We start from the raw sequence: 15484 nt of genomic DNA, 5'->3' as shown, positions 1-15484 counted from the left end.
AGGACTCTGAGACTGACTGGTTCAAGGTTCTCTGGTCTGATGAGACCAAGATCGAGATCTTACACACGTGACGTTTGGAGACTGGATGGCACTGCATACGACCCCAAGAATACCATCCCTACAGTCAAGCATGGTGGTGGCAGCATCATGCTGTGGGGCTGTTTCTCAGCCAAGGGGCCTGGCCATCTGGTCCGCATCCATGGGAAGATGGATAGCACGGCCTACCTGGAGATTTTGGCCAAGAACCTCCGCTCCTCCATCAAGGATCTTAAGATGGGTCGTCATTTCATCTTCCAACAAGACAACGACCCAAAGCATACAGCCAAGAAAACCAAGGCCTGGTTCAAGAGGCAAAAAATCAAGGTGTTGCAGTGGCCTAGTCAGTCTCCTCACCTTAACCCAATTGAAAACTTGTGGAAGGAGCTCAAGATTAAAGTCCACATGAGACACCCAAAGAACCTAGATAACTTGGAGAAGATCTGCATGGAGGAGTGGGCCAAGATAACTCCAGAGACCTGTGCCGGCCTGATCAGGTCTTATAAAAGACGATTATTAGCTGTAATTGCAAACAAAGGTTATTCCACAAAATATTAAACCTAGGGGTTGAATAATAATTGACCCACACTTTTATGTTTAAAATTTATAAAAATTTAACTGAGCAACAAAACTTTTTGGTTTGTAAGATTTATGCATCTGTTAATAAATCCTGCTCTTGTTTGAAGTTTGAAGGCTCTAACTTATTTGCATCTTATTAAACCTGCTAAATCTGCAGGGGGTTGAATACTACTTGTAGGCACTGTATATACAATATATATATATATATATATATATATATATATATATATATATATATATATATATATATATATATATATATATATATATATATATATACACACACACACATATATACACACACACACATATATATATATATATTATTTTTTTATTATTATTTTTTTTTTTAAATGGTGACTTCTTAACAGAGTAAAAAAAATTACGCATAATTGTAGTCTATAAAAAAATTATATGTTTTGTTAGCTTTAATGGTAATAATATAAAATAGTGTTGAACTGTACTGATAATCTAATATTTCATGTACAGGAGACCTTATTTAACCCTTGGTTAAAATAAATAAAATTGAAAAGACATCTGAGATGGATTGGAGTGAGAACATGCATCTTTAAAGATGTCTGCACTGCGGACACATGCCACAGACACCTTATTAAATATAATGGGCAGCAATAAAAAGGAATATTGAGTATAGCTGCATACGCCTCTCTCTGACTCAGCAATCTCATCTAGAGACTCTGACCTAATGGAAGAGAAATCCTATCTCTATCTGCCACTGAGCTTTCCACAGCTCTTACGCTTCCTCGGAGATATCAAATCCAGATTTGATTAATGAAAATGGAAGGTGCAGGGACATAGGTGAGCTCACGGCTCTAATGCGCCTCAATAGACATGAGTAGGGAAAAACAAACTAAACAGTACAGTAAGTGGAAATAAAGTCTATGCTCAGACTATGGATCTGCATTTGGAGGCTCCAGTAAAAGTCTCCATGGCAGACCGAGCCGGGTAAAATGTTGCATAAAATGACAGAGACATAACAGATACCCTTTGGAGTCCATCGGAAAACAAAATTATTAAAATTAACACCATGGTCAATTTCATTGCACTTCGGGACACATGAACAATGACGATTAAAAAATGCATACCCGAACCGGAGAAAAATATCCAGGTCTATCACTTTACAATTACATATTGCTGAATAAATGTGGTCACGTGTATTTCAAGTGCAATATTGCTTTATCGTCAATACTCCATAGAAAATAACACTTTGCAATCATTTCCCCAGACACAAAAAGCCAGCACAATTTAGCACTAGACAAGAATAAAGAAGAGAATGTTCACCAAGCAGATTAATGGCCTCATTTGAAGCATGCCCTGAGAAAGGTCCACAATGTATGCCTCCAAAGGGAGACCAGGGTAATATCCCAATGTTTAGGTTCTGCATTAAACTAAAACATAACCCACTTTACACTAGTTTTTACTAAATGCTGTGTATAGCAGAGGAGGTTTCACTACACTGCTTCATTTCTTTCTTTGCTACATAGAATTGATTACCAGCCTAATAGAGGCCAAAGGATACTTTCGGGTTTCTGGATAATAGAAAGCTACGGACACTCTATGCAGAGACGGAACACTCCCTTCAAATTAAGAACAAAAAGTATATTTTCTATGTTGCTCAGCAATTTTACCTGTGAAAAGACGCAGAGAGTTAGGCTACTTTCACACTAGCGTTAACTGCAATCCGTCATAATGCGTCGTTTTTGCAGAAAAAACGCATCCTGCAAAAGTGCTTGCAGGATGCGTTTTTTCCCCATAGACTTGTATTGACGATGCATTGCGACGGATTGCCACACGTCACATCCGTCGTGCGACGGATGCGTCGTGCTTTGGCGGACCGTCGGGAGCAAAAAACGCTACATGTAACGTTTTTTGCTCCTGACGGACCGCTTTTTCCGACCGCGCATGCGCGGCCGGAACTCCGCCCCCACCTCCCCGCACCTCACAATGGGGCAGCGGATGCGCCGGAGAAATGCATCCGCTGCCTCCGTTGTGCAGTGCGTTAAACGCTAGCGTTGGAATCTCTGCCCGACGCATTGCGACGGGGAGATTCCGACGCTAGTGTGAAAGTAGCCTAACACGAGCACTGTAAACAGCCATTTACATCCATGCAGTTTGTGGAAGTAATAACAGTGAACCATTACAGATTTGCATCAAGCTAAAGAGCCACGTCGTTTTCGGGAGCAGTGTAGCCACACTGGCTGCATCTCTTGTACTACATGAGACCCTGTCCTCAGAGAACACACAGAAGACACCACTTAAATCATATGGCATTGCTGCATGTACCAGGGGCAATGAGAGCCTCGCTCATGTGCAAGATTTACATGGAGCTGGGGATGGCCTGATAACATGCAACTAGCCTGGAGAAACTAAAGCCCCACTGACTAGTCAAAGGATTAATCAGCATAGGAAAAATGGAAGCTATAAATACTTTTTAAACATGGACTTAAGTGAACAATATTATAAAGGGCTGGTTAGGCAGGACATTTAGTAATAAAGGTTGGAAAGTAAACAGTACTAATGAAAAACAGCGTCAGGTTCTAGCTTAGTTCTATGACTGTATAAAAAGAACATGTTAGAGAGGCAGAGTCTTTCAGAAGCAAAGATGGTTAGAGGTTGACCAATCTGTGGGAAGTTTTTTTGTTTTTTTTTTTAAATATCCTCAACATAAAATTGCCAAGTTTTTGAATATTTTACCATCTACAGCACATAATATAAATCAAAACATTCAGATTCTGGAGAAACCCATGTGCACAAGAACAAGGTCAATGGTCAATATTGGATGCTCATGATCTACAAGCCATCAAGCGGTACTGCATTAAAAACAGACATTATTTAGTTGTGCAAATCCATAAATTCAAGTTAATGCTGCATCATGTAAAGAACACAACACAACGCAAACAACGCAAACAAACATCAACACAACGCAAACCTACAGCCATCTTCTCTAGGCCAAAGCTCGTTTATTATGGACTGAAGAAAATGGAAAACGGTTTTGTGGTCAGATGAATCAACACTTTGTGGATACCATGGACACAGTATCCTACAAACTTGAGATGAACCAGTCAGCTTGATATCAGCACACAGTCCACAATCCTGTATCTCCGACGGTATGGCGTTGCATTAGTGCCTGCTATATGGGCAGCTTAGACTTCTTGAGAGATATTATCAATGCTGAGTATTATATAGAGGTTTTAGAACAAACATTCCCATCCAGACAAGTCTATTTCAGGGAACACCTTGCATATCTCAGCAAGACGATGCTAAAACGCATACTGCATCCATCGCAACAGCATGGCTTCACAGAAAAAGTGATGTGATGAAGTGGTCATCTGCAGTCCAGACTGTTCATCAATGGAAAACATAGGAAATGACAGATCCAGCAAAAAAGACCCAGGACTTTTTTAGCGGCGAGAAACCTACATCAGACAAGAATGGGACAACATTTCTTTCCCAAAACTCCAGTAATTGTCCTGCTCACTTCCCAGATGTTTACAGCCGGTTGTAAAAAGAAGTGGAATGGTACACGATGGCCCGGTCCCAACTTTAATTTTTTTTCAGATGTGTTGCTGCCATCAATTTCTGAATGAATTATTTTTTCAAATGAAATGAAAAAACGCTGAAAGTTCACATTCTGATCTGTGATCTATGTTCTATTGTAATCATTGCATTCTTATTTTCTTTAGATTTTACACATCGTCCCAGCTTTTTTTTGGAATCGGGAGTTTTATTTTACAAAAATAAAAATAGCAATCCCTGCCAGTGGCACCATTTCCCGGGTCTTCTGCTGGTAACTATTTTATGGCCTCAAGCTGTGACATTCGGACATGGGTAAGTGACCTCGGGGTTGTCTGCAGACGCCAGTGATTGTGACAAAACGTCATTGCTGTAGATGGGGGGGACCCTAGAAGTGTAGACTCAAGGGGATTTGTAAAATGGATATGAGCTGGACGGCCCCAGAGGAAAACAAAAACATGATTTAAAAATAATTATTGGCAGGCTCAAACATTGGTGCCTGAAATATTGGGCATACAATCTAGAATAGCATTCAGGGTTATGTTATGCTCAAACTTGATTAATGATTAATTGATAAATCCTCTGAATTGATTTGGTTTTTTTTTTTAGGAAAGCAAGTAAAAAGCCTGCATATATTAAAAATTGCTATGACATATGAAGTAGAGCTGGCATGTCACCTCGGCTGCAGTTGTCTGGAATTCTGAACTGACACTTATAATAGACGATGCCTGACAATAACCAAGGAAGACAAATGAGTCCAATTCTCTTGTTAAGTGTAAATAGCGTCGAGCGCTGAGCTCTTCACATTCACACTATCAATAATGTATAGTTCGGGACTGACGCTTATAAATTTTCCATTGGATCAAGCTATTTGTTTGGCAACTGCACGATCTGACAGCACAGCCACACAATGAAGCCTACTCAATTCACTGAAACTTTGAAAATGTCAAAAAATGTCACGGAAGTCATTATGGCCATCAATGTAATGGTGTGACCGCTGTTAGACGCCCAGAATCATTGGATTACAAGGCCAATCAAATCTGATAATTGAAACATTAGGAATAGCTAGGGGAATGCATTCTATTTGGCGCCTTTTACAATTTTGATGAAACAACCTTAATATGTACCAGTCACAAGGTAGACAAAACTGTTCCCAATATGAGGGGTTTTATTTTTTAAGTTAATTTGGGCTAGCATATACAGAAGACAAAAAAAATACTCTGATCAATCACTGTTCCAATTTGTATTCCTGGGAAAGAGGAGATTTTGTCCACTTAATGGGAAATCCTATATCACGAGGACTGCGTCTCACTGCTGGGATACCTAGTGATCAGCTGTAATCTGTGCGACAACCGGTCATTAAGTGCTCAATAGCCCTGGAGCAGCATTACTGGGCAAATGGAGCAGTGTATAGAGCTTAATGAAATCAATGGGTGGACCGGGCACATTGGGTCATCCTGGGTAGGGAGAGACACTCTTCATGGGCACTCTCCTGTGTTGCCAAGATATGAAGGTCCTAATACAGCTACGAGGAGACTTTGTAATAACTTATAATTATATTATTCTGTTACATGCCAATTGTAAAGCCAATGACTATAAAAGAAAACAAAAAAATAAGAAAACACTAGTTTGACACCAAAGTACTTCGTCTAAAACCATTAGTGGACAGACAATATGAAATGTAAAAATCAGACACATAGCAACATTTTTAGACTAATTATGGAAGTTATAACTTCCCAATCGCTGGGTTTCTGATCATTGGGATTCTTATTAATCAGGAGAACAGGGTTTCTGCACAACGAGCACTGTACTATATAGACTGGCAGTCTAATAGGAGAGGTGGTGTGCCTGCTGACCTTGGCAGAACGCTCTTCATGAAATTAGTCGGGAGTGGCGAGACCCTGGCAATCTGTGAGTTATTCCCTATCTAATTTGAGGATAACTGCCATAAACCCTATAAATGGCATTCACCAATTTTCTGGAAGGAAAAAGTTGTACATTTTGGAGCACTTGTGTTTTGAGCAAAAAAAATATATATATACGGTAGCTTTCTGTAACTATGATGTCAGCATTGCAATGTATTTTACGACTTGCTGTAATCTAGGATGGCATAAAAAGGGCAGTATCCAGAGTGTAGACTAACCACATTAAATAATAAACTGTACGAATACTTACTGCCTTGTCATTAGCATAGAAACTGCTGGCGCCAACATGGAGATGGTTTCAATCCTTAACACTTTGATTTACTGCGAGACCCTGGCTGGCAGACATTCACTGCCACAGGTCCGTCTCGTATTAGAAAATTAGGCCATTATGTAATAAGCAATGTCCATTCCACAAAGTACTCTAATGTAGTTCTTAGCTGCTCTCCGTCATATCATTACGCATTGACCTCTGCCCGAGACACACAAGGATTTCTCTGGTCTTCTAATATTTGAGGAACAGTTACAGGCAGGAATAAATAAATAGCACTTATGGTCAAGCTGTCAAAGCCTGAAGGAAGTCCATGGTACTTGATGCTGACTTATGTGCTAGAGACCATGTGCCTCCATCCAGCAGAAACGATGCGCATGTCTATACAAGTCGGTTATTGGTAGGCACCATGTATGTGTGCAGCTAAACTATAAAAGTGGATAGCTGAATACTGAGCAGAAGTCAAAGATCAAGGAGCTATTCCAGAAAGCTAGAACAACTAATACAATGGTGTGTTGCCATAGACAGACATCTGTAATTTACAAAGGCCATCATGTTCATTTACGTCATTTGCCGATTTTCCCCACATAAATCCTGCAACGTGCAGTTTTTACTCAAGACTTCCAGCGAAATAGCTTGGTGGTTAATAAACCCAGATCGCATGCCATACTGCTTCCCCCTTTTTACGGATATCACACCAGCACATTGCATCCCTTCCCAAATAGATTACAATCTAATTTTAGGACCTGAGACAGATAAAATGACTTGCCAAAAGGTCACACAAAGTTAGAACAGGGTCTCTCCAAAAGCAATGTTCCCACCTCTGAGGCCTGCGTTCACATGCAACAGCCACACTCCTCCGCACAGGCTCACAGATATCATTGAATGTATCCGTCAGTCTCTCGAAATAAATTCTCTCTCTCCTCGTCAGGTGGTTCTCCAAGAGCGAGACCCACCTTCCATATTCTGCATCAGCAGACCAGTGATGTCCACAAGGAGAAGAGTAATCAGTGGCTGACTGCTCCCCTATTTACATCCTGAGCATCCCCAGTTAGTAATAGGTTTGGGGAGGCTCCATGTTGAACATCAGCTGCAATTCATCTCCAATCATTCTATTTCTAGTGCCAACGGGTGAGAAAACGCTACAACAAAAAGCTAAGGGTAGGTTCACATTGCGTTAGGGCGATCCGGTTAACGGATCTGTTGCATAGCAGCACTAACGCAGTGCAACGGATCTGTTAACGCACCCATAGACTTACATTATCGTAACCCATCCTAACTCATGTCAAAATCGGCATGCGTTAGCGATGATGCGTTACTTTGTGACGCACCCTCGAACACGGTTTACCGGGTTTTTGGGTACGTTAGGTCTAACACACAGCGAACGGACGCATTCGCTGTACATAGACTTCCATTACTAACGCATGCCAACGCAATGGTACCATGCGTTAGTGCAATTGTAGCAACAACAAAAAAAATTAATTTTGTGCATCAGCGTTGAGCATCCATTTAACGGATACTTTAAACGGATGGCACTACCGCGATGTGAACCTAGCCTAATTGTTCTAGTCTTGTTATGATGTCGTGAAGCTCCACCAAGGTGGAGAGCTCAGAAGCATCTGCCACTACAAGAGACTATTATGCATCTTGTCATTAACAAACGGACTGTCCTTCAGTCCCTGCTCAGAACTTCATGAGTCCATTTATAGCAGATGCACCCATTAGCCTTTTGCATTATGGCATCATTTAGGTTTCCTAATTTGAAGGGTTTTCCAGGCTAAAAAGAAATTTCAGTAGTCATTCTATGTGACTGTAGACTGCCTGACAGTGTGCAATAAGTACTGCAGGTGCGACTTGCATACTGGGTACACGTGCCAATAAGCATGCGCTCCTGCTTCTTTCGAAGTGCTACTTAGAGAAGTAGATGTGAAGATAGTTGGCACATAACTGCGACTAGGCAAATCGCATACGCGCTGTCATGTGGCGACAGTTGTAGCTGGCAATACAGGAGAGTCCTGAAAGTGTGCATTTTTCATCAATCTGCAGTCTCAGAGTACAGAAATGTATCTTCAACCCAGAAATCCTCTATACAGAAACCTAAACATCACATTAAAGGAGTTGTCCGGTCCAAAAATTGCCAGTCACTAGACTGGGCGAGGCCTCGCTCAATACACACGCACTAGACGGTCCCTGGTCGGGAGTATGTACAACTCATACATAACCTCGGGTCCCGGGTCAGAAACTGGCGAATCCTCGCCACGCACAGAGCATGCACTGGCGGAATTCACAGGTCTGCAGTCACACAGAGCGACTGCAGACTTATTGATATCAACCGGACAACTCCTCTAAACATTTCAATGTAGTAAGGCACGTGAAGTGCAAATAATTCACGCTAATTTTTGGATGCGTTTTGCATGTGAAAGTTAGGAAATTGAAGCCAACACATCAGACTGTTCGCATTACATGGCTGTTCTGCTTCATGCACATCAAAGACTTTAATATTGGCAAATGCAGGTTTGAATAAATGCTGAGTCGGGAACATGCATCACAAATCAGTTAAAAATCAGGATTTCAATCAATACAAGGGAAAAAAAAACAGAACGCCATTATCAAGTGTTCATCAATCTGCATCATTCCTACTGTGCTGGTTAGGAATTCTCGAACCGCCCTCCTCGTGCTCTCTGCTGACTTGCAAACGATTTCCATGACTGCTTTTTTCCATCAAGGGACATACTTTTAACAAACACTAATCATGACACCAGTTTTTTTATTGCATAGTAAGTATGGCGGTATCTTACAAGAAGTAAACAGTTCCATGTCGCTACGTCAGAGAGAATCAACATTACACTGCAAACCAAGATATACGTTGTGACTTTAGGATTTGCTTATGTCATGACGAGATCTGCGCTCATTCGAATAGAAGCGCTAAACCAATCCTGCCGACCATTAATGAGAGCATCAGCCATAATAAAAGGTGTAATGGTGGCTTTATCTCCCAATGACAGACAGCACTCCCTCATTACAGATTTCTTCAGAGGAGTTCATGTTTTTCCTCTGTGATATAATTGCAACAAAGTTGCCCAAAAAAAAATACTCCATGTTTCCTGATTATTGGAGGAAATATTCCATCTCCCTGGAGCGAGAAGCTTTGTGTACAGTGGCAAGTATCTCCTAATTTAGATTCCCTTGAATGGCACTAGTAAAAGGAAGTTGAATATATTGACATAAACGTGGATCATGATTTGGAAGATTACAGGTTAGACAACAATTACGTCCATATTCCTTCAATGCACCATACGCTTCTCCACTGACGATATTATGGTCATCAACTGTACCCAACTAGCATGTTTATGAGCCTTTTCATTGATTTTAGCGGCAGTGGATGTGTCACCTTAGGCAGGTGTCACACTTGCGAGAAACTCGCGCAAGTCTATCACATCAATTCCCGGCGCTGCCGCCGATGGTTCGGTCAGCAGCCTAGAAACAAATGCAGCCACACGCTCCGATCCTGAGTGCCGGCGACAGTGCCGGGTATCGATATGATAGACTAGCGCGAGTTTCTCGCATTGCACTCGCAAGTGTGACACCGGCCTTAATCATAACACACTGATAGAGTCATAGTACTGTGCAATTATTTTTTTTCTTAATTATTTAAAGATGGCCGTCTAATCCTTAGCATCCCGACATATCAGTCTTAGAGAATACTTGTATTTCCCATGACATCCTGGAGCATCTTCATACTCGTTTCTATTCCTCTGCCATTACTCTCGGAAATTTACAAACCAATTGTCCACTGGGCTTTACCATGCCCCTTGTCACCAGAGAGTGCCCCTACCCACTCCGTTATGACCAAATCACTGCAAACAGTGCAAAGTTCCCCATATGTATTACACAACAGTCAGCAGAACCCACGGATTTTGACAGGATCCAATCCAATGTGTAAGGGGGCCTCCCCACTCTCCTATGACAGATTATGGGGGAACTCAAGGGTATTTTTATTCTGTAAAGAGAAAAGCAGTTGGCAGCATTTTCCCCATAGAGGACAATAGACCGCCTGGGCCGAGATAACCATTCCTATGTATGGGGGAGTGGGGAGAGAAAGTCATTGGCTGAACAGCCGACTGATAAAGGAGATTCTAACCCCCAGCTGTTTAGAAGGAATAACATAGGGATGAGCACAATCCATAGCTGAAGAGACAATTCACTAAAACAGAAATGTAAGGTGGATACGGGCCCTGGAAAGGGACTTGTGAGGTTGAGTATAAGTGACATCCACAGTAGAATATGTATCACGGTCGCTGGGTAGTTTTGGGTCATCTGAGAGTTTGAGATGCTTCTTTAGTGGTCCTCTTGTAATCAAGTACTGAATTTTCAGCTAGTTAGGACCGATGCCAAACCCGTCCATTCCAGTGCAGATATCATATACACTATAATGATCTGAAGCACTAGAACAATTCAGTGCATTCATGTTCCCAGGTCTACATGTCAGCCTTCCAAATGAAGAAACGTTCATGCGCTATATGGACAGCACAAATCTGCCAGAACAAGAGTCAAGGGACGTCCTCTATGATGTCCATGACCTCGCACAAGTCACCTCTATTGCTATGCTCAGTGTTGCTTTAAAACAAAATATAGTATGTGAGAAATAATTAGGGAATAGAAGAGAACAGAAAAGGCTTCCTGGCTAATAAATACACACACAATTATATCCACCTCTGCTTTACTGACCTACAATAAAATGCAAAAATATCAGAAGCAAAATAAGAACCAAGGCTGATCTCTCAACACCTGCCCAGACTATGGCTTCATTCACCAACTTGTGGAACCAAATTCCATTTTGGTTTGGTTATTTAATCTAATCCTCACATTGAAAAAGTAAAGAAAGGATTTTACTAGCAAATCTTTGGTATCAGGACCTTGTTGTAAGTGGCTCTGAACAATAGTCATAAGCAGTTCTGCTGGTGCCATCATTTACAGTTCCTTCTTACCTCTGGCAGACAACTTCTTGGTGTTGATGATCTTTGCAGCATACTCCTGGTTGGACGATTTCTTCACACATCTCCGTACTACGGAAAAGGCACCCCTTGGAGAAAAGAAAAAAAAATAAGACTTTGCGGAAAAACCAAAACAGTTAGAGGCGACCGTATTCTAATATGGTAAAAAGAAAACAAAATCTCCATTGTATGTTAAAATGCAAAAATAAAACTTCCTTTACTGTTCAACTAGGCTCATGATCTGAAACAAAACCAAATAAACGAGACAAAACATATGTTGATAAAAGTGTAACGAGTAGGTACACATTCATACTGTGGCCACCTAACAGACAAAACAAAATGAGCAGATACCCTGCAGTAAAATATGCTGTAAAGGTTTAAAGAAGCTTAGTATATAGCAATCACATAGCACTGTGTACTTACAATTGCTCATTTTGCTTTCTACTCTGCTAATTATTCTCTTTTCTGTGCTGTATGTAGAAAAAGGAAGTCTCTTGTCCCTGCAGAAATCATTCCCCTCCTCAACTCCTTACCAAGCTGCTCCACTCCTAGTGCATGTAAATAGCAGGTGGCTCCTGTCCACTATGCAGACAAACTCACTGAGCTGCACATGGGGCCAGTCACATCTGCAATTTGCATGTTCATTGCCCCTAGTAATATACACTGCTTTAGGGCTTTTTCACATGTCCGAATATTTCTGGTACTGGAAAAACGAGTAACGTGTCCATGTGTGCGTGTGTGGCATACTTGTGCTATATCAGTATCATACATATCGGCGCCTGAGAAAAGCCGGTACAGTTTGCACTGTTCTCAGGCGCTGAAGACCGTTCACATCATTGTCCCCTACTCTGCCTGCAATTTGCGCGAACATGGGACAATGTTGAGAGTTGTATTCAAGTGTAAGAATAAAATTTTAAAAAACAGTCACATTATACTCACCTTAACACCTAATCCCCTGAAGCCATTGTCCCCGTAAACAAACAAAAATAAAAAAAAACAACAATATCCTTCACCTGTCCAAAGTTGAAAGAATCCATAGTGTTTCACGCCGTAATCCTTTTGTTCGACATTTGCTCGTCAGCATGGGCGGTGGCCGGAGGCGATCACTCACGCTGAAAAGCTAGGGAGAATGACTAGTTGCATTGAGACTGTGTGTTCCACTGTTAACTGAAGTGACTTCAATGAGATCACCGCCAGTACCGAGACTTTTTCCTCACGGTGCTAGCGGTGATCTCAATAAGGTCACTGCAGGTCATCGGCCGGGGTGGGAACGCAGCCTTAGTGACCTGCAATATCCTTGATGAGGATGCTCGCAGCAGCTTATTCACCAGTGGTTCTCAGTGTGGACGGTCGCATCTCGGCACCGTCCAGGTTGAAAACTATTTATCCCCAAGGATTAAGGCGTGGGACAGATGAGGGATATAGTTATTTTATTTTATTTCAGGAGACGATGGCTTCAATGGAATGGGCGTTAGGCGAGTATAACAGTTGGTTATTTTTAAATAAAAAAGTAAAAAAAAGTTTTTATTTAAAATATAGGACTTCATTCTGGCTGTGTCTTTATTTACGGTATAACTATGGAATTAGAAATGGATAAATTTCTTATAGATACCCATAATCCTGTAGAATGTAAGCCCGCAAGGGCAGGGTCCTCGCTCCTCTGTATCAGTCCGTCATTGTTAGTTTGTTTACTGTATGTGATATTTGTAACTTGTATGTAACCCCTTCTCATGTACAGCACCATGGAATCAATGGTGCTATATAAATAAATAATAATAATAATAATAATAATAATAATAGATGCCTCTCCATTACTAACCCGTGGGCTTGATGTCACAAAGGTGACAACACAAAGGTGACATCAACCCCACAAATACCAATCCCACTTGCCACCGCCACAGGGCAAGTGGGAAGAGATGGTCAAAGTGTCAGAATTGGCACATCTAACAGATGTGCCTTTTCTGGGGCGGCTACAGGCTGCTATTTTTAGGCTGGGGAGGGGTGAGGGGCAATTTCCATGGCATCTTACCAGCCTGAGACTACCAGCCCCCAGCTGTCTGCTTTAGCTTGGTTTGCTGTCAAAAAGAGGGGGGAGGGTGGGGTGTCATCAGTGTGCATGTGTGTGGGGCGTTTTGTGGCCCATGCTACTTAACAACGAACATGTCAGCGTGTTTTTGCCCATGAACACGTGTCCTTGGAATCACACCGAAATGTGCACAGACCCATTCACTTGAATGGGTCGGTGTGCAAGTCTCTCTGTGTGAAAACTGTCACCACACGTGCCAGAGACACGGACATGTGAAAGCGCCCTTATGCTGTTCCCAACACCGCTCCGGTTCCAATCTGCCATCTTGTGAAAGACTGGAAGTCAGAGGTAATGATCATGAGCTCTCAATATAAGTCTATGAGCGCCTTCTTCTGGCCTCATTCTGGGTGTCGTAGCATGCTCATGTGCTGAGTGTCTTCGCCATGCTCTAAATACACCTTCAAGTTGCATAGACAATGTATTGCGGCTGTTTTACAGCTACAACACATGCATAGATTGCCTATTTGGTCGAACGGCTGCAATACATGCAGCCGCGAACAACACAAACATATTTCTCAAGTACGCTGAAGACACTCGGTTAGCACATGAGCATGCTCAGATAACACCTTAGCCCAGCACATTCGCTCATCACTAGCAGGGAACGTAGATTAGTGACACCACTATAGTGATAACATTAAAACAAACTAGAATGCAGCTTTAAAGAGTAACCATTGGTTTATTTTTTTTCCAGAAATATTATATGTGGAAATAAGAAAGTTTGTAATATATCTTATCAGATAAATATTATTTCTCCTCATCCTGCACTGATTTTTAATTCACAATATTCTCAATGCACAGAAAAAATAAACTTTAGAGAATAAAGATTTTTCCATTAATGAGATGACACGACAGTTGGTGCTCATGAAGTTCTATGGAGAGGGGGAGGAGATAGGGAGAGGAGTTAGACACAGACATTCTGCTGCAAGTTCTCCTAAACCAACAGTTATACTTTAAAGTACCACTCCTAGCTATGTTTCACTAGCTGAAAGATATCAGCTATGTATTTATAGTGCACGCATTAAAATCCTCCGGCTCCTGCCATTTCCATGGCTGCTCTGCTCCTCTCCTGGTCTGTGTGACTGCAGTTATGACTAGCTGGCTCATTACATAGCAGATTCTACGTAACCAAAAGTTATGTTCTTAATGTAAGTCAATGAGACTCAGAACAAGGCTCTCATGGACTTACATTAAAGAGGTCTGTTCACCAGTTTGAGCATGTTAAACTGGAATAGTTGCTGCACAGCGAAGTAAAATGTCGAATTTTTTAACTCCTCCCCCCTGTTGCAGACATATAAGATTGTAAAACTTGGCTTATAATTTAAGTTACGGTTCAACTGGGCACTATCAAAGATTTGTCTCTTGAGCATGTAGTACTTCACCTGCATGCAATTGACCAATCATAAGCAAGCAGCGTCATCCAGGTGGAAAAAAACACGCCCTCCTCTCCACACTGATCTCTGTAGCTACTGTATAGATACAGCAGAGCTGAGTTACGCATCATTAAAAACACTTCCAAATCTCATCTTAAGGCAGTCAGTGAGGGGGAGAAATGACAAGAGGAGATCTGGATAACAGCAGATATCAGTGAAGAGAGGACGGTGTATTCTTTTCTTCCCAAAGTGACCCTTCCTGCTCATGATTGGCCAGCCTCATGCAGAGGAAGAAGTAATAAGCAAACAGAGACAAATCCCTGGTACCACTCAGTTGAACTATAACAAATTATAACCTACACTTTACAAACTAATATTTCCACAACCGAGAGGAGAAATGAAAAGATAAAAGCTACGTTTTACTCATCTATGCAGCCAATATTCCATGACGTGACCAATTTATCATGCTCATACTGGTTAAAGATCCTCTTTAACAGAGGAACTAAAAGTGCGGGGGGTGATCCGGCAAGACATGAGCTGGGGAAACAAGGTGCAGGAGAGGGACTGGAACAGGGCCGGAAACTGCCATCAATAAGTATGTTGATGAATGCACTGTACATACATTACTGATAGCCAACAGATAAATAAAAAGACTATGGAATGTGGCTAAAGGAAACAAAGTATATCCAAACTAT

General features: G+C 41.5%; 1 protein-coding gene across 17 annotated transcripts in view; it reads right to left on the bottom strand.

The window, feature by feature from the left end:
- The window catches only part of CAMK2G (calcium/calmodulin dependent protein kinase II gamma), a 289929-nt gene that overhangs the window by 259863 nt on the left and 14582 nt on the right, over positions 1–15484 (bottom strand). For all 17 annotated transcript variants that reach the window (XM_069753267.1, XM_069753268.1, XM_069753271.1 and 14 more), the window contains exon 2: positions 11328–11422. In XM_069753267.1, the coding sequence (XP_069609368.1) occupies positions 11328–11422 (95 nt within the window). The remainder of the gene's footprint in view (positions 1–11327; positions 11423–15484) is intronic.

Source organism: Ranitomeya imitator, chromosome 2, assembly GCF_032444005.1.
Source record: "Ranitomeya imitator isolate aRanImi1 chromosome 2, aRanImi1.pri, whole genome shotgun sequence".
NCBI lineage: Eukaryota > Metazoa > Chordata > Amphibia > Anura > Dendrobatidae > Ranitomeya > Ranitomeya imitator.
This window is presented reverse-complemented; position numbering and strand designations above follow the sequence as displayed.